Genomic DNA, 23,683 nt, shown 5'->3' with positions numbered 1-23,683 from the left:
TTCCGGTAATAGGTGTCAAATACCCACAGGAAGTAGGCGTTGTATAAACACATAATAGTCATGGCTCTTAAGTCCAGTAAATTTACCCTCGTCAACATTCACGCAACGTGTGAAATTAGAAGCATACCCATTGGAAAACTTTATAGACGATACAAACTTTAGAAACTCTTTTTTGTCATTCGGTTTCATAGAAAAAAAATGCAAGATCCCTTCTAGCTTTATCACTGTCCCTATTCATCCATAAACCCCTTTGTATGCCCATTCTTTCCAAATTAAGATGAGCTTTGATCGTGTCCTTTGTCTTGCCCTCGATATCTAGAATCGTGCCCACCAATGTGAAGAATACATTTTTCTCAACATACATCACGTTTAGATTGTGCCTCAATTTTAGTTTCGACCAATATGGGAGCTCAAAAAACATAGGCTTGTGCGTCCAGTTCATATGTGTAGAAGGTCTGGTTCGACTAACTGTTTTCCCGAACGGAGCAAAATCCAAACGGTTAAACTGTTCCAAGATCTCATCACCGGACCATTCTTTAGGTCTGAAGTGACGCTTTGTGTTCCCGTTGAACTCTCTATCACTCGTGGTCCCATGGCAGCCATCTCCGATGACCAAGGTAACAAATTTTTCCAGCGTGCCAACCAGAAGTTACATCTTCCTTGCATACAGGACATGCCATTTAACTCTTTGTGCTCCACCCAGAAACCATTGCATATGCGAAAAAATCATTTACAGTCCACATAACTGTTGCCCGCAAAGTAAACATCTTCCCAGTTGATTTATCGTACGTGCGCACACCGTTTGTCCATAAATCCTTCAGTTCATCAACCAGCGGCCTTAAGTAAACATCGATTGACCTGCCAGGATGCTCAGTTATCAAAACAGTCATCATCATGTATTCTTTTTTCATGCATTTCCAAGGTGGCAAATTATATGGGAATACGAAAATCGGCCAAGTGCTGTGGTATTGGTTTAGAACCCCATACGGATTGAATCCATCAGTGGCAAGTCCCAATCTAACATTTCGGGGATCAGTAGTAAACTCAAGGAATGTTCGATCGAACTCTTTCCATGCCTCCCCATCTGCAGGATGCCGCATCACATCGTTGTCTATCCATTTTTCCTTATGCCATCTCATGTCTGTGGTAGTATGCGTCGACATATACAATCGCTGCAACCTAGGTTTTAGGGGCAAATAATGCATGACTTTTTGTGGGATCTTAGTCGTTCTATTCTGAGATGTCATTTTGAACCTCGACTCATTGCATATAAGGCATGTATCTAATGTTTCATGCTTTTTGTAGAATAACATGCAATGGTTTTCGCAGACATGAATTTTTTAATAACCCAATCCAAGACCATTCAACACCTTTTGCGCATGTTTATGGTCTTTCGGCAAACAATTGTCCGTCGGAAGCATTCTCTTGAAAACTCCCAAAAAGTAATCGAAACACAAGTTCGACATACGATACCTTATTTTTCCGTGCATTAGCTCCACAATGGCTGTCAGAACGGAAAAGCTCTCGTACCCCGGGTATAAGTCTTGGTTGGCATTTTTTAAAAGTTTTTCATATTATTCAAACTCTGCACTGTCTATCGGTGTATGCACTTCATCTTCCCCTTGCTGATTGATGTTGGTCGATGCAAATAGAAAAACATAGTGTATAATATCCATGACTTGATCATTAGGATCCAAAATAGGTTCAACATTGTCCACTCTTGTGGCATTTGAAGACGAAGCATGGTCTAATTGTTCCCCGTGAAGGTTCCAAATTCTATATGTCTCAATCATTCCATTTCTTACTAAATGAAATCCAACATTTTCAATTGTCTCTCACAACATGTTGTTACACCTCTTACAAGGACAACGGATTCTAGTTGCACCCGGGTTGTGTGTACGTGCAAACTCAATAAAATCCTCGATTCCATCCAAGTATTCCTCTGTGCATCTATTCGAATTCTGTATCCACCTCCTGCTCATAATTCCTGGAACCAAAATCACAACATAACAATCACAACAACTTCATATGAAGTCATAATGTCACCTTATGCCTCCGGTAAGGACGCTATCCCATTCAAGAATGCATAGTCATGTCACGTAATGTACGGCTACATGAGATTAGATTTCGAAGTGGATGAATTTAGGCAGCATCTCGATATAGTTCTTGAGGTGTACCGTACCTACGTACCACTCGAAGAACGTACAGAGATAATACCGAAATCTCCATAATCGAAACCTAATCATGTAGCCGTACATTATGTGATATGACTATGTATTCCCAAACTGTCCAAATAATGGGACAATTCAAGAATTAATTGGACCGCAGTCATGCTTTATGCATCCATGCACGAAATCCAACTAATCTCGAACGGGAAACTAAGTGTTACTAAAAATAAAAATAAAAGTACGAAGTTAATTTCAATTAACTTCGTACATCACAACACATTGTGCTACATTACGCACAATTTAACAACATAATATAAATATAACTTCACAAAAAAAAAATATAAACATAACAAACTAGGTTTAACATCATGTAATTAATTTAACATTTTTTAATACATAAAACGAATAAAATACATTCTCAATCGTTCTCCACCAATCTTTAATTACAAATATCCCTAACGAGAACGAAATTAATAGCGTTAGTATGAATTTACATTAATACTTTTAAACTAACGAAAAAAAATACTTATCCAATAAACATACTGAATTCCCAATAGAGGCAGCGGCAGAGAGGTGCGAAGAGAGAGACATAATGCTTTTATGTTTTTGCATTCTGCCTCTGCAATAGCAAAATTCAGATATGAAGAAGAAAGACTTTGCGCGACGAACACATGGTTTTGTCGCTCAAACTGCCGTCGCAAAAAAAAAAAAAAAAAAAATTTCGTCGTGCAAAACGTCACACAAAATAAATTTTTCGTAGCGCAATCACGTGTCAACATCACACTTTTGCTTAATGCAAGATTTGATTTATTGCACAAACATTCGTCGCGCAAGAATGTAACGACATCAAACTTTACATGACGAACTATATTTCCATCGCACAAGGCTTTGGCGCCAAAAAAATATCCCATGCCAGTATTTTGGGCCAAAAAAAATATCACGCGTTTTTCTTATGCGACGATAAATCTTGTTGTCGCTCTAAGTTGTCTTTCGCAACAACAATTGTCGTCGCACAAGTTTTTGCCCCCAAATAACAAAACCCACTGTTTTCTGTCCACCTTTATGCGATGAAACGTCCAACCGTCGCGCTAGGTCATCTTTCGTGACGATTTTTGTCGTCGCACAAGTGTTTGGTTGCAAAAAAAAAACCCGCGTTTTTCTTCCTCACTTTGGGCGACCAATAAGTTTTCTGTCGCGCTAAGAGTTTTTGTGCGACGAATAATTTTTTCCGTCGCTTTAGTGCATTTTGCGCAACGAATTTTCCTTCGTCGTGCAAATAGTAAAACGTAGTGGTATATACATTTGAAATGCCTAGGCATGCTCATTCAAAATTCTATATGTTTGGCACAACCTACATTTTGAAAACATACAAAAGTACTACAATTGAACTGGCTACACTGAATTGTATAGAGTACAACCATTCAGGGGCAGATCCATTCAAGGACAAAAGGGGTCACATGACCCCATGAGATGGCCGAAAATGTGGCTGTGGACAGCCTGTGGAGGTTTGAGACAACCCCATGGAGAGAAGCTCGGCAACCACAAATGAGCATCCTGTGGAGGTTTGAGACAACCCCATGGAGAGAAGCTCGGCAACCACAAATGCACACAAGATGCTCGACGAAAAGCCAGAAAGGTAGTGGAGAAAGCAGCCTTTGCTGCAGCAAAAAACTTAAAAAGTAAAAAGGGCTTATTTACTGTAGTGCCTCCTGAAACTTCGGTCAAATCTCATTTTACCTACCTAAAGTTAAAATGACCCACTTAACCTCCTTGACCATGGTTTCGAGTTCCATTTTAGCCTTCATTGTTAACTCTGTTAAAAAGTTCTATTAAAACACTGATGTGGCACAAATAGTACCCACTATTATATGCCATTTGTAAAAATTAATAAAATATTTTATTTTAATAAACATAACAAATACAAAAAAAAAAAAAGTTTAGAAAATTATTACTTCTTTCTCCTCCCCTTCTCTTTCTCTGTACCCGACCCCCTCCCCAACAACTCCTCCCTATCTCTCTTTATCTCTCCCTTTTTCTTTCTCTGTTCCGAGCTTCACCACCTTCACGGCAGAGACCTTGAGATAGTACTTGATCCCAGAAACCATTCGCCTATGCGCCTCCACCACCTCCAAGAACTGAATCTCTTCGTCGACGTTGCTCTTGCTCTAGTGGCTCTTTCGCTAGCTCCGGTTGTCTTGCGCCATTGAAAACCTCCCCGACTCTTGAACCTCCTTGTTTGTCTTCACGTTTTTGATCTGTCGCCTACCTCTGACCTTGGTTCCTCCATACCCATTTGACAAAGCAAACAGGAGGCAGATCAAAAGGGCCAAAATCAGATTTTTTTTCATTATTTTTGGGTGTTGTTTATGAGGGAAATTGGTGAATTGAGTTTATGGGTTTTTGGGTTTGGGTGTGAAGAACTGAAAGATTTTGTTATTGTTGAGGATGGGGATTGAATTTGATGAGTTTTTGGGTGATTTGAGTCGGTTGTTATATATAAGGTGCTTGTGTGAGAGAAGGGGAGTGTTTGGACACCCAAAGATCAGCCTTCAACTTTGAAAACATAATTCTTTGATTTCATATTCAATATTGAAATTCACATATCCATTTTTTTTTTCATGGATTGTGCAGGATAGATATAAAAGGAAATATAGCTAGAGAAATCGCTGAAGGGTAGAGAGAAAATGAAAGAGAACCAGATGGGGGAAGAGAACGAAAGGGAAAAAAAAGAAAAAAAGAAAAAAAAGGAATTACATTATTTTATTCCACTTTTTCGACCAAATTTTTTTTTATTCCACTTAAGGAAAAAAAAAAGTGAGCTCTTTATATGACACATCAGCACTTATTGTAAAAAGACTAAAATAGTCATGCACGTCATTAAAACTAACAGAGTTATTAATGAGGATAACGATGAGGGGTAAAATGGAACACTAAACCATGGTCAAAGAGGTTTAGTGGGTCATTTTAACTTTGGGATGGGTAAAGTGAGATTTGATCGAAGTTTCAAGGGGTGCTACAATAAAAAGGCCAATAAAAAGTGGTAGGCTAGATACTGATGCAGCACACTAAGCATAAAGTGATGGGCATGTAGTTGTAGCAACAAAAAACTAAAAAAATAAAATAAAGAAAAGTAGGCCAATGTCCAAGTCTTTTTTTTTTTTTTTTGGGGTCAAACGGGCTGGTCTAAGTCCCTAACTCAAAAATATGTTCATTTCATTAAGCAAGCAAGCACACAAATCCAGGTTTTATTGTTCCTTGATCCTTTAATTAAATTATTATACTAAAAAGTTGATTTGTTATTATTGTTTCTAACTTCATTATGTGTTGATGTGATTATGGAGATTTTTATTTGGAAATTAAAAATGATTCGTAGGAAATAATTATCTGGAAATCTTAAAAGACATAGAAAGAAAAGGAAGAAGAGATAGCTCAAAATCTTAAATTTTAGTGATGAATTTATCTATAAAGGGGTTCTCCAAGAAAAAAAAAAAATTTCTTCTTCCGCTTATTAGACAGAGGGTTTCTAGGGTAGGTTGGGGTTCATTGTAGAGTATCAGTGTGTGTGTGTTTTTAATCAAAAAAAAAATTATTATTATTATTTTTACATTTAAAAAATAATAATTGGATAGGAAATGATGACTCATTTGTTCTACAAAATGCCTTAACAGTTTAGCCTAAATTTTTTTGACACTTATACACTGTGTCTTGAACTCTTAGATCGAACATTCATTTGACTCCAAGTTTCCAACAATTATACTGTTTTATTGAGCTAGAAAATAAGCAAGCTATCAAAAGCTGGCTTACAATTTTATTGATATCGCAACGATCGCAGAGGAGGGCTGTCCTAATGGCCCGCTCTCTTATCAGTACTCAGTTGGTGACCCTAGGGTCCAGAGAAGCATATGCAAGCAGCTCCTTGTTGCTTTCAAATAAGGCCATGTTCTCATGGCTCAGACTCACCCAAGCTTCTATTCCGTTTCCATCTCTTTTGTCCATCAAAATAGTTACATTGTTAATTGCAACAGCAACGCAGCTCACCCATGATGGCTTTCCCCACCCGAAATCGGCTTCATAAAATGGAAACCTACACCAACTTGAGCAGATAAACTTGTCTATGTCATCCATTTTCATCAGGTTTAGGTACGATTTCATTTTTTGCCATGCTTCGTTAGAATCAAACTTGTCTACTGCAGCATAACGTTCTTTTCTTTCTTCAAGTGCTCCCCTGATTTTTGCAACCAAGCCTTTCAAATCTATCACAGTGGAATTCTCTCCAGAGTGAGAATAGTTGGTTGTCGAAAAATCTACTAGATTCCCAACCAAGTTTTCTGGCAAGGGTGGCACTGCCATTTTACGCACGTTCACAGAGTGAGAGAAGACTGATGGCCTTATTAGGCTAGTCCCCAACGTGTTTGATGATGATCGGGATGATGCTTCAATTTTGCATTTCCAAATGAGTGCTGAAGCTGCTTCTACTCTTGTTGGTTTGGGCACAACTGTGCTGGTTACCTTAGATTGGAGAGCAGCAATCTTTGAGGCCTCGAACACAAACCTCCTTGTTATGAACTTTTCCTTATCGACTTCCACGGATGGCAGTGGCTCTGAGTTAGAGAAATTTAGTGGAGAAAACAGAGATGCAGCACCAAATTTGGGAAGCATTAACATATTTGACTGATCATGGGCAGCTGCAGTCCAACAATTGATGAATGTGCTTAATGTTGTGGCATCACCGAACTTATGAGAAATGCTAAACCCAATTGCCATTCCACCACACTCAAACAAGTTGACTTGAACAAGAAGCAACGTGCCGGTGCCCGCTTCTCTAGACTCGGGTTCAACTGGTAGGAATCGTCTTAACATCTCGGCATCTGGGTGTTCGAAAATCTCCGATAAGGAACACTTGACTCGGGATTCCACAAACTCAGCTCCATCATCGTTACATTCAATCACAGCGTCACCTTTGATTCTTCCAGCCAAAGGATAGAAGTGAGTGAGAGTTTTAGCTAAGGATTGCATTAGATGCTGACATCTTTCATTGGTGGCCATGACATTGTTGCTAGTAGCGTCAGCAGCATTGGGATAGAAGAAAAGGATTGGGATGTAGGTTTGAACGGCCATCTGATCCAAAATAGAGAGCTTATAATTTCTAAGGTGATGAGGAGTTGGGGAGGATGGTTGAACTGTTTGCCTCTGGATGATTTCAACCTTGATTTCTGTGGCCATTTTACTCAACCTTGATTTCAAGTGATGGAAGCACAAACTGTGAACTGGAACAATGGGGCTGGTCTACCTTATAATGGATCGGGTTCTACATTGAATTGAATATAACTAGAACTACTTTGTAGGCGAAAGCCCCCACTACTGGCTGCCTCTCAAAGATTTCAAACTTGATGCTCTGTGGCCATATCTTGATAGTAGATTCTGCCAAGTGTGGAAAATAATGTCATGAATATTAGACCGTGGCATGGCCTGCCTACCTACTTTTGTGGAATTTTGTAGTTTATTATCCAATTGTACTGGGATACAATTAAGACAACTGGACAGTTGAGTTAAGTTCTGGGGCAATTAGGCTGCTGTGTTATATAGGTAGCAGTCCCTAGCAGTTGCTTGGCTATTATGGCTAATCACTTCCGAAAATCCATATACTAGCAGTTTTCTTTTAATCTCTTGAGAGAGGGCAGCATTCTACATTGAAGAACTGCGTTGGAAAAGGCCAGCATTCTACATTGAAGAACTACCTACTTTTGTGGAATTTTGTAGTTGATTATCCTATTGTACTGGGATACAATTAAGTCAACTGGACAGTTGAGTTAATCTGAAGCAATTAGGCGGCTGTGCTATATAGGTAGCAGTCCCTCGTGGTGTGTTTGGATGAAGTAATTATAATTTTCATGGAAATTGTAAATGACAGAATTGCCAATTACATCATTTAAAAATTCCGTCAGTTGCAAATTTCAGCATTTGGATGTCATATATGCGGAATTTAAGAAATGATAGAAATTACAATTTCACCTGTTTGGATAGTCATCACAGAATTAGAATTTACTTAGAAGTAACAACATTCTTTTTTACAATAGTCTTGTATATAAAATCTGGATAGGAATAATTAGCATAGTTCAACACATTATTATTATATATATAATTAGAAAGACTTGTGCAATATGAAAATTGTCTAACAGCACATACCTCAATTGTTACTAATGTAAAGAATTGCAACGGTAGCTTGTCTAATTTAAAAAAGCATAAATCACATAATTAAAAAAATGAAGCTAATCATCCCTCTCCAGTAGCTCTATCTCTACCACATAAATCCACTATATCATCCCAGTTTGCAATCACTTTAAATCGAAAAGTTCTAGCATCTTTATGAGACTATCAAGCAGAAAATCAAAGTTAACCATTTATTTACCACAATTATAGTCATACAAAAAGATATAATTGCATTATAAATTACCTTCTCGTACTCATCCCAAACATTGTCTTCATCTACACTGATCATCTTCTTTGTTGCATCCCAATTGAATCCTCTCTGACTTAATATATCACTGACTATACCATAAAACCTTTTCCAAGTTTTAACACGATTTCTTATGTTATCAGCACTTACTTCAATATCATTATTTTAACTTTTATGCATAGTGATTGAATACAACGTTTATCCTAATTTTAACCTTTATCCTAAGTTAAAGATGTCATTATTTTGCATTTTGATATTGACTCATCAAATACTAAATGTTGCTTCTTTTATATCAGATCAAATACCGAAAATTAAGTCATAGTGGGTATTGTAATATTTTTTCCTTCACGACCATAGTTCATGGCTACAACCAAAAGATTGGACACTGATTATAATACAACTCAACCATATAGATCTAATAACAGTACATGTTACAGCTCAAAATGACAAGAATGTGCTTGAAATAGCTTCATCGAAAACTTAGTTTCAACTTGATTATGATCTTTCAAAAAGCACTTGGATAACACTTGAGAAGTAAATTGATTATAATCTTTCCCAACTCCAGCCATTACCTAGTGTTTTGTTAAGGAGCAATGGTCAAGTAATCTTTTTCTTCCATTCATGATTTTTGTTCTACTGAGACCAAAATATAATTAGGCAAGCATGACAGGTGTGACTTTATAAAATGAGAATCAAAATACCACCTTACATACAGGTAAGGTGGCTCACCATAACCAGTATTATTCAAACTTCCAGGAGATGTTAAACATTGACTGCAATCATTATCAGTTACAACTAACACACATCCTTAGTAAGGTCAATACTAGCCATCATGACCAAGCCATGGCCATGAATGAAAGATGTCATCATCTCATTCAGACAGTAGCCAAAGCTCTCTCTCACTCACTTTTACCCTTTAGTAAGGACCAATGTTTTAAAAGGTCAAGCGTAGAGGCGAGGCGTTTTTAGTCCTCTATGCGAGGCGTAAGTCTTGAAGCATTGAGGTGTAAGCCTTTCAAACATTAATTTATTTTAATTAAAAAAAATTCTAAATAATACAATACAGATAAATTGTACTACTAATTCTTATTAAGCCAGAATATTCTATCAAAAATATAAGTACTAAATGTCATTCAAGCTTAATAATCAATCTCAAAACATAAAATACTTATTCAAGAATAACTCAATTCATGCATCCCACTCCCCATCATGAAAGATAAAATGCTATGATTTTCGGCATTTATGTGTGGACTTGAGTGTTATTTTTAGTGAATTTTATGGATATTGTGTTGTTTGATAAAAATAAAAAAAAACTAACATATATATATATATATCTTTCGATAATTGTGCCCTATGAAGAAGGCCTAAGGCGATTTCCTTGGCCTAGGCTAAAATAACAAATTCCATTTGTGCTCTTTTATGTCAAATAGCATGGATAATTGTGCCCTATGAAGAAGGCCATGGTGCAGCCACTTTAAAGTAGTTGGTGTATAGAGCACGAATGCCAAGCATTTGTGCTCTTATTTTGACAAGTGACTGAATTGTTAGATAGAGTGATTTGACAGATGTGAGCAAGCATAGTTTCAAAATCGTGCTCAACAGGGTATATATTTCTTGTAAAAAAATATAAACACAATTTGAAAACTGTACTCTAAACTGCCGAAATACCCCTTGAATTTGTACCTAATTATCAATTTACCTCATGACTTTTTTTTTAGAAAATTAAAGAATTGAACTAAATTTTATTGTCAATTCCCCCCCTACCATCTAAATCTCAACATTTCATCCAATTTGCCGCTAAATATAAGGGCAAATTGGTCACTTTAAATCTTGAAATAATATATATATATACATATAAACTATTTTAATAAACAGAGAGGCCCACCCACTTAATCTTTTTTCCTTTTTTTGTAGTTAAAGATACAGATTACAAAGGCCCCCGGGGGGGGGGGTGTTGGGGGAGAGCTCAAATGGGAAAGGGAGAAAGAAAGGGGGGGAGAGAAGAGAGAGGAAGAGATGGAGAAAAGGGAGGGTGGCTTGCGGTGGTGGTCATGGGGGAATAATGGTGAAGAAAATGGGTGGTTGCTGCGGTTATGGGTTCTGGGTTCGAAGGGTGGTAGTGTAACATCCCACATTGACGAACGGAGAGGGGGTGATGTGCCTTATATGTACATGCCCACCTCCATCTAGCACGAGGCCTTTTGGGAGCTCACTGGCTTCGAAGTCATGGGAACTCCGAAGTTAAGCGAGTTGGGGCTAGAGTAATCCCAGGATGGATGACCCACTAGGAAGTTGCTCAGTAGTTCCTAGAAACAAAACCGTGAGGGTAGAGAGGAGGCCCAAAGCGGACAATATTGTGCTACAGAGGAGCCGATCCGGGGATGTGATAGGTGGGTCTGTGATGGGGGATGGAGGGATCTCAAATAGGAGAGAGAGAGAGAGAGAGAGAGACCACGCACAAGATTGTTGTGGTCAAATTTGTGGTTTTCAGAAACCAATTAGGTTTGTTTTTTTAATTTGTTTTAATTTGGAATAATTTGGTGGTTGTGAATTTGGAGTTAGGATATTGATTTGAAAGGTTGGGGTTGTGTGGATGCTTTCTATGGGGACTAGGGATGCGAGGAAGGGTGGCTTGAGGCGATGGTCATGGGAATGGGGGAGAAGAAAACGGGTGGTTGCGGGGGTTATGGGTTCATGCAAGGGCGGAACCACACTAAGGGCTACAATGGGTTGTAGCCCAGTGTGGTTTTTTAAGAAAAAAAATAATATAAAACCTATATAGTTAACTTATTTTCAATACTAGCCTAGTCAGTGGCGTTGTACAGATTATCTTATTTTACTTTTATTTATTTTTATATTACTCAATTTACTTAAGTTTACAGTGTAAATAAGGAAGTACCCCCATTTAGATTCAAATAAAATTACTAGAAAATCAAATTCCCACCAAATCAAAATATGAAAAATCGGTTTTAGAGCAAAATACGATTTAGGCTAAAAATGATGGCTCATTAAGTCAATATATACTTCATACTAAAATCCCATAAAATCAAGTTTTCTTATTTGATGTATAAGGAATAAAAGCCGCCAAAAATTATCTTGAGAAAATGATTATTCCGAAAACCCATTTTTCATACTTCGTCAATATTTTTACATAAAACAACTTTTCATGTATGATATGAATGCATAAAGGAACCTAAGGTCAATCTAGGTAAAAAGCCTTAGATGTTCAATCCACTGTGGTGTTAAACCCTATTTGGTTTATGTTAAAACTTATTGAAAATTAGTCTATGGAGCTATGAACTAGCTTGGTTTATATGATTTAATGTTTACTTTTATTTCTTGAAAGACTCTAGAAATTGTAATTACCAAAAAAAATAATCATTAAATTCTAAACTAATAACTTTTGCTAGTCCACCTGTTGAAAAATTTATGGTTCCGCCCTTGGGTTCATGGGTGGTGGGTCTGTGACGGGGGATGGGGGATGGGGGTGGGTTCTGGGTTGGTTGAGGTGTGGTAGTCATGGGGGAATCGGGTTAGAATGGGAAGGGGTGAGAGGTGGGGGGATTGGGTCTGGAGTGAAGGGTTGGTGGTCATGGGGGAATCGGGTGTGAACTACAGAAGCCATCTGATCCAAAACAGAGAGCTTAAAATTTCACAGCTCCAGATAGTGGTGCTACGAAATTGAGATTGAAAAACGACCAGAAAACTTTTCAAATTGCGAATAATGTGAGAGATTTCAATCGATCCATTAGTTTTCTTGAATTCATTAGTTAATTAAAAATTACATTTTTCAAGGTCAGGTTCAATGAAAACATACAAAAGTACTACAACTAGCACATAATATATATTTTTATAAATAAAATTTTAAAATTGGCAAAAAGTGAAGTTTATTGAGGAAATTATCCCCACGCAACGCATGGGCTCTATTTAAAATTCTCGAAGTTGTATTCTATTATTAGGCATGCAACCCCATTGTGCGCACATATATATATGTCCCATGTGTAGATATATTTTGAGTATGTCTCATGTGCGCTAAATTTATCTTACGTACAAACCTACTAAGAATATAGAAAATTCGATGGTATAAATGAATTTCATTGATAACAAAAAAAATCCCAAAAAGTCTTTGATCACTTTAGGATTTTGATATTGATCAAATTCGAGCTTAAACCATCAAACCATCCAGGTTTAATCAGGCTGCAAATTTTCACAGCCATATCCCACCAAGTATAGTTAAGAGACCAACCCAAATCAAACCAATGAAACTTGGGTCGGTTTCGGGTTTATTTAGATTGCTTCTCGAGAAAAAAAAAAGAGGAGATATTTAGTCATATACTCATTTTTAGCACTAAAACTATAAATAAATTATATACTATTTAATTTCTATAAACAAACCCAAAAAAAAACCCCAAAAAATGACAGCTGACTTATTGAATTGAATTTTGATTCTTAAATTACTTTGATGTTTTGAGCTTTTTTATGAGATTTTAGGGTTGGGTTTGTTTTAAGAAATCAATGACAGTTTTGTAATTTAAAAGAAGTTAAAAGCTTTTTTGTTATGTTGTAAATGGATTTTGGGTGTGTTTCTAAAGTCCATCTCATATAGGGTTTTTTTTTTTAATTTATAATTTGGGCTCCTATATTGGATATAATAGTGAATCTCCCTAAAAAAATGGCTATACAATCTCTGCAGCTAGCGAGGGAGAGTGGTGCTGCCAGTGCCTCCCTCAGATTATGCTTCTTGAAGAAACACCTGCTTAGAAAAGTGATTTTATAATCAATACTCAACTATATGAATGTTGTGCAACGTAATGTTTTTATTTAAATGAATGTGGAGTGAGGTTGCATGCACTGAGACATTGCAGGCTTAGCTGGGAAACGATGACCTGAGATTATTCATATTCTGCAAGACACATGTTTTGAATTATAAATTTGCAAGTTTTGAAAAATCAAAAAATTAATATATAAAGATGAGAATATTTTAATCACAATGTATATAAGGATTATTTAAAATCCCCCCACGCAACGCAAGTGTAGATATTTAATTCTTAATTACTGCCCAATAATTTGAACTGTCTAAACACTTATGTATCAGCCTATTGTTTGTGTGAATATATATACCCAACACCACACAGGAGTGAAAACCAAACCATCAACAAATATTTAGAGAAAATGAATGTTGAAGTCATCTCCAAGGAGATCATATCAAACCCTCTTCTCCAACCCCAAACCAGCTTCGCCATTACAAATTGTCTTTTCTTGATCAAATATCTCCCCCATTCTATACGTCTATTGTCCTTTTCTATGAATTCAACAGAGAGACCCAACCCGCCATTACTGAAACATCAAAACACCTTAAGAAGTCCTTAGCCGAGGTCTTAAGGCTTTTCTACCCACCAGCCGGGCGGGTGAAAATCCACGACCATTTTGTAGAATGCAACGATGAGGGCATCCCCTACCTTGAAGCTCAAGTAAACAACTACCGACTTCATGATGTTCTCAACCATCTTGTCCTTGATGAACTCAATAAATTTATCCCATTTGCACTGGACGAGCATATTGCAAACGAATTTTCCCTCGGTGTCCAGCTCTATATGTTTGCTTGCAGAGGCTTTGCCATTGGTCTATGCATTTCTCACAAGCTTGCAGATGGACTGTCCATATGCTCGTGTTCACCAAAACTTGGGCTGCTATTGCCCGTGGAGAGACCGACGAAGCCAAAATAGAGCGTCCCCAATTTGTTTAGGCCACACTCTTCCCACCCAAGGAGATCACCGGCTATGATTCGATTGCCGGTATCACAAAGAATAAAGTAACAAAGAGGTTTGTTTTCGATGCCTCTACGATAGAGGACCTCAGAGCAAAATATAGAGACTTGCAAAAGAGTGAGAAACACCCATCACGTGTTGAGACCTTGTTAGCTTTCATGTGGAGGCGATTTGTGGGAGCTACCAAGGCTGATCATGATGATGATAATAAGATGCACAGAGTGATCTATACTGTGAACTTGCGTCCACGGATTGAACCGCCGTTGCCTCAATACTCTTTTGGAAATATTTGTCGTATTGCCTTGACTGCTCCCTTATTAGGTAAAAGTTCTAGTGGGGATGATGAGGATCAAGAATCTTGTTATGGCATGGTAAGGCGGGTACGAGAAGCACTAAGCAAGGTTGACAAGGACGTGAAAACACTACAACACGGTGGTGAGCACTTGAGGGTCATGGACCGGCTTGCTCAAAGTTCTAGCACAGGGGAGGTGGTTACTTCTTCCTACACTAGTTTGTGCCAATTTCCTGTCTATGATATTGATTTTGGTTGGGGGAGACCTACATGGGTGGGCTTAGCACCACTGCCCATAAATGACCTAATGCTTTTCCTGGACACCAAAGAGGCTGGTGGAATATAGGCCCGTGTTACGCTGTCGGAGGAAGTCATGACTAAATTTGAAAGTGACCCCTTCCTTCAACGACGGGTGAGCATGGACGGGTTTGGTGCTGCTGCTGATTCAAGCTTACTTCGTCAACCGGGCCTGTTTGTTACAAAATTCATACCCAAAATAAGCCGTTTGTAATTACTAGCATTTTCGTACGTGCTTCTCACTTGTCAGGTGCTTTTTAAAAAAAAAATAATTTTAATTTGTTATAGAATTAAAAAAGATAATGGATGGTTGTGTTCCATAAAAATTAGATCAATTATCTTATTTTTCTTTTAATTTTAATTTTTTTAAAATATAAAAGTGTGAATTTATCATATTATCCTTATTTAATTAATAATTTCAATTCTTAATGTTTGCATTAACCAAGGGCATTTTCTGGTATTTTGAATGTTTCACCATTCTCTGCCTTTTGCATATATAGATAGATATATAGAGCAAAGGACCCACTAGTGTAGTAGTTTAGAGTATTTACTCCCTCAGGTAAGGTCCTGGGTTCGAGTTCTAGCATTCGTGTAGTGTGTGTGAGTTTAGTATGCTATCGCCCCTCTTAAAAAGAAAGGTCTTTCAAAAAAAAAAAAAAAAAGATATATAGAAGAAACGAGACCCAAAAGAAACTAATAAAGCTTTTCAAAAAATAGTTGGCATTAAAAGGCTTCGCAATACCGGCCCAATTCTTGATGAAAATGTTGGGTATTACCCAAGTACTTGAATTGATGAATCGCCACCCAATGACTAGGATTATGATCAGCTTTCACTCACCCAGAGATAGTTAAGAAAATTACAACCACTGCCATTGGGAGAAACGCACATCCAGTTCGACAATATCCCAACCCTTCCGGAATCTTAACACGCGGGTCATTCAATTTGTCGACGTTGCTGCTGAAATCAAGCTGCGTTGGTTACATATTCAATTGAATGGCAGCATACAAACGTTACATAATGATTATTATTCCCTACAGATCACGCAAAACATATGAGAGCAGGTTGCCGTCGGCCGGAGTCGGGGACAGGATTCGATTTCCTTTTACACACCTGGTTTCGTTTTTTTGTTTTATTTTTGTGTTGTACCTGTACAACTTAATAACCACACAAGAATGTTTTGGCTTGATATACATCAGCATGATGGAGCCCTTGTATTTATAATACAAACTGATACACAGCCGTTACAAACGGACTACAGTAGGGTAAATCCCTATCAGAGTTATCAACAATTTAAAACACGCCTAAACAATCTTAGCTAGAATCCGAAAAACACAATCAGATAATATCAAGAGTTGGAAATTGAATGTAGAGATTGATTCTGTCTAACATGCCCCGCAAGCGAACAGGTTGAGAAAGAACCGAAAGCTTGGAAAATTGAAGGTGAAATGTGCCACATTAGAAAGTTGAGAAACTTATCAAGGGCTTATAAAGTGTTTAGGGTGGAATCTTGTGCAGTGAAGTCAAATTCCACTAAAATTCGATCCTGACTGAACTCATAACAGCTTTACAATTATTGATCTTAAGCTTACAGAACAAAAAATTCAACCCCAGATCAGCAGAGAGACCCAAATGCTAAGCTCTAATATTGGATAATTCAACAAGCAAACAACAGCATGTGAAAAATTTACAGAGCAGACTTCCTTGTAATGGGTTCTACTTCTAAGACACTTGGATTCATGAAAGCAAAAGCAAGAAGTTCCTGATCCTGTTCAAAAGCAGCCATGTCTTCCTCACTCAAAGTCACCCAAGCCTCTATGCCACCATCCTCTCTTGTGCTCACCAAAGAGGCAACATTATTGTTTGAAGCAGCAGGGACATTACTAAGCCAGATTGGCTTTCCCCACCCAAAACTTACCCCATACAATAACTTATAATTACACAAATCTGTGCCCACATAAAAGTTATTAGTGTCATCTCTTTTGATCAACTCATCTGCGTCTTTGAAAGACTTGCAAACCACCTGCAATGCCTGATCTTTTGGAAGTCTTTTGGCATAACTGTTGTTCAATTCTTTTATTCCTTTCCTCAGTTTAGCAACCAAGCCTTGCAGCTCCACCTCAGTCTCATCTGTATGTGCAGCAAAGTATCCCACAAGGTTCCCAATTGAGTCATCTGACAACGGCGGCACGACCTTTTTGCGGATGTCCACAGATTGGGACAAGACAGACAAATTAGGAGACTGCAGTGAGCTTGATGATCTTGATGCAGCAGCCACTGCACATCTCCAGATTAGGGCTGTCACAGCTTCGGCACGCGTAGGCTGATCCACGATTGCACTGGCCGCTTTAGTCCTGAGACCTGCAATCTTGGATGCATAAAAAACAAACCTCTTTGTCACACAATTCACTCCCTTCACATCCACTGAAGACTGCTGGAATGAGGAGGCGTGATCAGTTGGTGGAAATCGGAACGATGCAGAGAAATCTGGAAGTAGAGCTTGACTAAATCCAAGGGCAGTGGCTGACCAGGCCATAATGAATGTGCTCAATGAGGCTGCATCGGCCAACTTATGTGACATACAAACCCCAATTGCCAATCCACCACAATCAAAGACATTGGCCTGAACAAGAAGCAGAGGTCCCCTGCCTGCTTCAGGGGACTCTGCGTCTACAGGAAGGAGCTTTCTCAGTGTCTGAGCATCAGGTTTTGAGAGAAAGGTAGACAGAAGGCCATTGACTCGAGCTTCCACATAGTCAACCCCATGGTCATTGCAATCAATGGAGATGTTACCTTTGATTCTTCCGGCAAGCGGGTAGAAGCGAGTTAAGGTTTCGGACAGTGATTTCTTGATGATCCAGACGGATTTTTCGGGGGTTGCAATGCCATTTTTGGGGTAGAAGAGGACCAGGGGTTCATAAGCGACAGGACCAAGTTGATCCAAAAGTGAAAGCTTGAAGTTTCTAAGATAATGGGGAGTTGGAGAGGATGGTTTTATGGTTTCTCTCTTGATTATTTCAAACTCCATGATCCGCTTCAACTTCTCGTTGGTGAATCACAATTCACAAGACTGACAACACACAGAACAATTGAACAATTGGGTTGCATGAATGTTGCTTGCTCATAAGAACAATTTGGCCTGACAAATGTGTGAATGTTAAGTAATATGATCTAGACAGGTGTCTGTCTGTATTTGTGTTTATGTAATATAATTCAAACATATGTGTGACTTATGCAATTGTCAACTAGGCCATGCAATGAAAAAGTCGTAAAGTAAAATTTGGGTTTTAAAAAGAGCTGTGAAAGTCACCTCAAATTAGGCAACTGGGTTGAAAAACTTCAAAAGTTAACAAAAGATGCCGGCCAGAGGTAGTGCGGGGTGAAAAGAATTATTAAAAAAAAAAACAAATCAAAATGCTTTTCCAAAGGGAACAAAAAGTACCTGTAGAAAAAGCCCGCCACATAATTGAGATCAATATAAAATAAAAAGAAATTTAGTTTGAGATTACATCTTTCTAAATTCTATAACAATTTAAAAAAAGTTTAAATCTCACAAACGACAATTATTAAAATGAAAGAAGAAAAATTCAACGAATAGCCGGCTAAGGCCGGCAGCATCTAAGAGCTATTGAATTTGAAGCACTATAATTTGTATGTATCTTTAGGAGTTATGAATGGTATTCATCATATAAATAAAATATGTGAAGCTTAGGCGAAGTCGTGCTTCCAATAATGATATATGCACAAGGTCCTATAATTGCTATTAGCTTTATGAATAAAAAAGATTATCCCTTAAGCATTCTATTTAGAAAAATTTAATAAACATTGTATCCTTAAGCAACTACCTTGACTTTTAATACGAAGACAAATGGAGTGGGTGGGAACTTGGGACATGATGAAGCAAGCAATGGCGTCGAAAATTAAAAATGTATAAACTAACTAAAGGACATTAGTTTGTAAAAAAAAAGAAAAGAAAAAACCTTGCAAATTATAAAATTTAACCGACGCACAATTCCAAAGGATAATTGGATTCTCGGTACAGGAGCTTACATACTGCCATGTCATGTTACCAATTTATAAGTAAAAGTGTACGTGTATTTACTTATTAATTAATATATTCTCAGTCTATGAAATATCAATTATGTCATTCGTTTCATATCAATTATGTCATTCGTTCATATTTATTTAACTGAAGCACAATTTCACGCACCTAGCTTAGTATCGACGATTTTCAAATGGGACTCTGGGATGTTTTTTTTGGATCAATAAAGATGAGAAATTCAAACTTGAAATATCTTCCAACATTGGGAGAAGGTTAAAATGACGTGTTAAAATCATTATCCAAGATTGCGGCAACCAAATGGGCCGGAGTTTATTGGTTATTTGAATGTTTACCATTATACTATCAAGTCGTTTCTTGGGAGTATCGTTAAGCTATTGTCTTTAGCTATAAATCATATTATATATCATGAGTTAACCATAGTATAAGTTCTATATAAATATAAATATTAGAACATATAACTTAAGTGGTTAAGAGTATTTATCTGTGTATCCGATGTCCTAAATACGATTACCCCTTTCTCAATATCACTTGTATAAATAATTAAAATTTATATATACATATATATATATATCAACAAAACTTGACCTTTAATATGAAGACAAATGGAATGGTTGGGTACATGATAAGGAAAGAAAAATGGTGTCAATTTATTTATAAATGAAAAATTGGAAACTTGTTCATAAACTCTCATTCAACTGATGAACAGTGTGGGAAAGCATCGTACCAATGATTGAGTATATAGAACATGATTCAAATGGGGACTGGATGTATTTGGCCAATTGCACTTTCACAGTACATAGACAAGATCGTATGCTTGAAGACAGTAGATAAGCTATCAATGTTATTCCTTCCCTTTTTTATTTTCAATTTATTCAAGGACACAATTAAGTGGTGATCACACTTGGATTTACAGAAGCATATCCGAGCAGTTCCAAATTAATTTCAAATAAGGCCATGCTTTCTTGGCTCATAGTCAACCAAGCCTCAATTCCATTGCAATCTCCTTTATCCATCAAAACAATTGTATTCTTAATTGCAATGCTAATTACACTCACCCATGATGGCTTTCCCCATCCGAAATCGGCTTCATAGAAAGGAAACCTACACCAACTTGTGCAGCTATAAATCTCCATTTCATCATCATTTTTCAGCTTAGTGTGCTTATCTTTGATCCCTTGCCATGCCTCATTAGAATCAAAGACAAGTTTTTTAGCATACTTTTCTTTCAGTTCTTCAATCCCTTCCCTCAATTTAGCAACCAAGTCTTTTAGATCTATGGTACCCTCTTCAGCCGTTGATGTAAAAGAGCCCACAACATTCCCAACCAAGTTTTCTGGCAAGGGTGGCACAACCCTTTTGCGCAAGTTCACATCTTGACAGAACACAGATCGTCTTTGAGTCCCCAACTTTGATCTTGATGACGCTTCCATTGCACATTTCCAAATGAGTGCTGAAACCGCTTCTACACGTGTAGGTTTGGGCACGACTGAACTGGTTGATTCAGATTGGAGAGCAGCGATCTTTGATGCATCAAACACCAACCTCTTTGTTATGCAGTTTTCTACTTTGATAACTTCCCTGGCTGGTGGTTGTGTGGAGTTAGAGAAATCTATTGGTGGAAACATAGATGCAGCACCAAATTTTGGAAGCACTAGTAGTACCTGATCACTGTCTCTGGATCCAAAGGCTATTGTGGCCCAACACTTGATGAAAGTGGATAGTGTGGATGCATCAGCAATCCTATGTGAAATGGTCAACCCAATTGCCATTCCACCACACTCAAAACAGTTGATTTGTACTAGAAGCAACCGGCCTGTGCTTGCCTCTTTGGATTCATATTCAATTGGAAGGAATTCTTTCAACATCTGAGCATAGGGGTGTTCCAAAATCTCCGATAAGGAACAGTTGATTCGCGCTTTGACAAACTCAGCTCCTGCATCATTGCATTCGACCATGGCTTTACCTTCAATAATCCTTCCTGCTAAAGGGTAGAAGTGAGTGAGAGTTTTGCTTAATGATTCAATTAGATGCTGACATCTTTCATTGATGGCCACGGCATGGTCATGGTGACCAGTTCTGACCTTACTAGTAGAACTAGTATTGGGATAGTAGAGTAGGATTGGGATGTAAATTGCAATTGCTGTCTGATCGAAAAAAGAGAGCTTAAAATTTCTCAAGTGAGGAGGAGTTGCGGAGGATGGTTTAATTGTTTGCCTCTCGATAATTTGTACCTTGGTTTCTGTGGCCATCTTACTTTGCTCCAGCTAATGCCTTCCTGGTTCATGTAAACACATGTGGGTTAATCATATATAGACCCTCCCTGGTATACATATTTGTTTAACAGCAACTCTATGCAAAGTACCAAAGTCTACTATTGTTAGCTTGACCCCATATCGTCCAAAAATAATATTCTGTGCTAACTAGTACAATTTACATAGAATAATGAGGTAGTAATTGAAAATTAAATCTGTTTAGTTGAAAGCAATACATTGTCCATCGTTCCGCATCAAGAACGACATCAGACCAACCATTCAAAGTAACAAGAGAGATCATCAATTTTCCAACATAGCATAGGTGTGAATTCTAAAAGAAAGAGGAGGACTTTTTGGTACTAATTAATAACAGATGACACTCTGACTCAGATACAGAGAAGCATGTGCAAGCTTCGAGGATCATGACGATATTTCCTTTATTAAACAAGTTCGTCACTTTAGAAATGGTATTTGAGATGCAGAAGACGCAGATTAATTTTTGCATGCTAATTAATTACACGACACTCGGATTCAGAGAAGCATATGCACGCATCTCCTGGTTGCTTTCGATTATGGCCATATCTTCGTCTTTCAAAGTCAAGCGCACTTCTATGCCAATCCCATCACTTACATCCACCAATGAAATCATGTTCTTCATTTCTACAGTACTAGGGATACTCATCCATGATGGCTTTCCCCATCCAAAATCGGCTTCATAGAAGGGAAATCTGCACCAACTGGTGGAACAATAGGTGTCTATATCAACCTTTCCAACGAGCTTCGATAACTCAATGCACTGTTGGAACACATCCTCCCTACTAATTCCATTACCATATTTTACCTTAAATTCTTCCAAGCCCTTCCTCAATTTAGAAACCAAGCTTTTAACATCATGTTCTACTTCCCTCTCCTCTGTCTTTGCTACAGAGTACCCCAGAAGATTTCCCAATAAGTTTTCCGCCGGGGCCTGCGGTAATATCTTCCTCATGTTCACAAATTGACACCACACAGATGGCCTTACAAAATCTGAGTTTGATCTTGATGCTTCCATTAAGCATTTCCAAATGAGCGCTGACACTACTTCAACACGAGTTGGGTTTGGCACAGCAGCACTGGCAGCTTTTGACTTAAGAGCAGCTATCTTGGAGGCATCAAACACATATCTCCTTGTTATGCAATTTTCCTTGACAAAGTCAATGGAAGGTTGGGGTGAATTGAGGAAATCCAGAGGTGGGAAAAGAGATGCTGCAGCACCAAATTCTACAGGAGGCACAACATGGTCAGTATTGGCTGAGCCAAGGGCAATTGCAGCCCAGCTATTAATGAATTTGCAGAGCGTATAAGCATCAATGATCTTATGTGAAATGTTGAGTCCAATTGCCACCCCACCACATTCAAAGAAGTTGGCTTGGACTAGTAGAAGATGGCCTGTGCCTGATTGTGCCATGAATTCTAATTCATTTGGATGCAACTGTTTTTGTATCCCAAGATCTGGCTTCTCCAATATCTTTGATATCAGACAGTTGACTCTGGCTTCAACAAATGTAGCCCCACGGTCATTGCAACAGATTGAAACATCATTAGATTGGATTGTTCCTGCAAAGGGATAGAAGTGACTGAGGGTTTCGGATAATGACCTTTTTAGAAGCTTGGATCTTTCAGCAGCCGAAGCCGAAGAATGGTGATCACTATTATTGCTGGGATAAAAGAGAAGTAGTGGGACATAAACTTGAGGAGTAAGCTGATCAAAAACAGAAAGGTTAGAACTTCTGAGGTGGTGAGGAGTTGGAGAGGATGGTCTAATTGTTTCCTCCCGACTGACTTCAACCTTGATTTCTGAAGTCATATTTTTCTCCGCACTTTCAAAGTTTCATAACATAGACCGTCCTTATAGAGACATCACAGCTGCAGCTCCTCCGAGACGAAATTCATCTTCTTTGTTTTATTCAGCTTATTATACTATCCAAATAGTATACACATCATAACAATTTAATTACTAGAAGGGGATTAAAGAAATATAATGGCCGTCTGATTGAAAAAAGAGAGCTTTTAACTTCTCAACTCATCAAGTTGGGGGGATGGTCTCAACAATTTCTTCCTCTGTTTTGGTAGACATCTAACTTTGCTCCTGCTGAGGCCCTCTAGATCATTTGTTTGGTTGCAGATCATGTAAACATTTGTGAATTGTTCATATTTGTATAAACAAAAATTCTGTAAGCAGGTTATGTTCTGATCATCACAATTATAATCTTCCTAATCAACGGCTATCACAAGACTTAGGCTAAGACTGTTAGTTGGTCATGATCATAGTTATTATTGCTAGATTTCTCACAACAGTTTAGCTTCAGCTGGCAGCTCTTAGATGGTGAAGGGCTCTCGAATTAATAT

At 37.9% G+C, this 23,683-nt stretch overlaps 4 protein-coding genes and 1 pseudogene across 4 annotated transcripts; 1 reads left to right on the top strand and 4 right to left on the bottom strand.

Annotated features, from left to right (window-relative positions):
* Positions 1-5,910: 5,910 nt before the first annotated feature.
* LOC117626336 (stemmadenine O-acetyltransferase-like) lies at positions 5,911-7,391 on the bottom strand. Its single transcript, XM_034358005.1, has one exon. It carries the CDS (start codon positions 7,389-7,391, stop codon positions 6,039-6,041), a length of 1,353 nt encoding a protein of 450 aa, XP_034213896.1. The 3' UTR covers positions 5,911-6,038.
* A 3,874-nt stretch (positions 7,392-11,265) lies between these two features.
* LOC117625251 lies at positions 11,266-15,196 on the top strand (annotated as a pseudogene).
* A 1,468-nt stretch (positions 15,197-16,664) lies between these two features.
* LOC117626305 (BAHD acyltransferase At5g47980-like) lies at positions 16,665-18,097 on the bottom strand. Its single transcript, XM_034357974.1, has one exon. The coding sequence runs from the start codon at positions 18,006-18,008 to the stop codon at positions 16,668-16,670; it is 1,341 nt and encodes a 446-aa protein (XP_034213865.1). The 5' UTR covers positions 18,009-18,097; the 3' UTR covers positions 16,665-16,667.
* A 1,671-nt stretch (positions 18,098-19,768) lies between these two features.
* On the bottom strand, positions 19,769-21,292 carry LOC117626164 (stemmadenine O-acetyltransferase-like). The gene has a single exon (XM_034357814.1). The coding sequence runs from the start codon at positions 21,290-21,292 to the stop codon at positions 19,928-19,930; it is 1,365 nt and encodes a 454-aa protein (XP_034213705.1). The 3' UTR covers positions 19,769-19,927.
* A 517-nt stretch (positions 21,293-21,809) lies between these two features.
* Positions 21,810-23,279, bottom strand: LOC117626084 (BAHD acyltransferase At5g47980-like). Its single transcript, XM_034357734.1, has one exon. It carries the CDS (start codon positions 23,139-23,141, stop codon positions 21,810-21,812), a length of 1,332 nt encoding a protein of 443 aa, XP_034213625.1. The 5' UTR covers positions 23,142-23,279.
* Positions 23,280-23,683: the final 404 nt, after the last annotated feature.

The sequence above is a fragment of the Prunus dulcis genome, chromosome 4 (genome assembly GCF_902201215.1).
Source record: "Prunus dulcis chromosome 4, ALMONDv2, whole genome shotgun sequence".
In the NCBI taxonomy this organism is placed as follows: domain Eukaryota; kingdom Viridiplantae; phylum Streptophyta; class Magnoliopsida; order Rosales; family Rosaceae; genus Prunus; species Prunus dulcis.
Note: the sequence above shows the minus strand (reverse complement) of the source record. Positions and strands in the feature narration are given on the sequence as shown.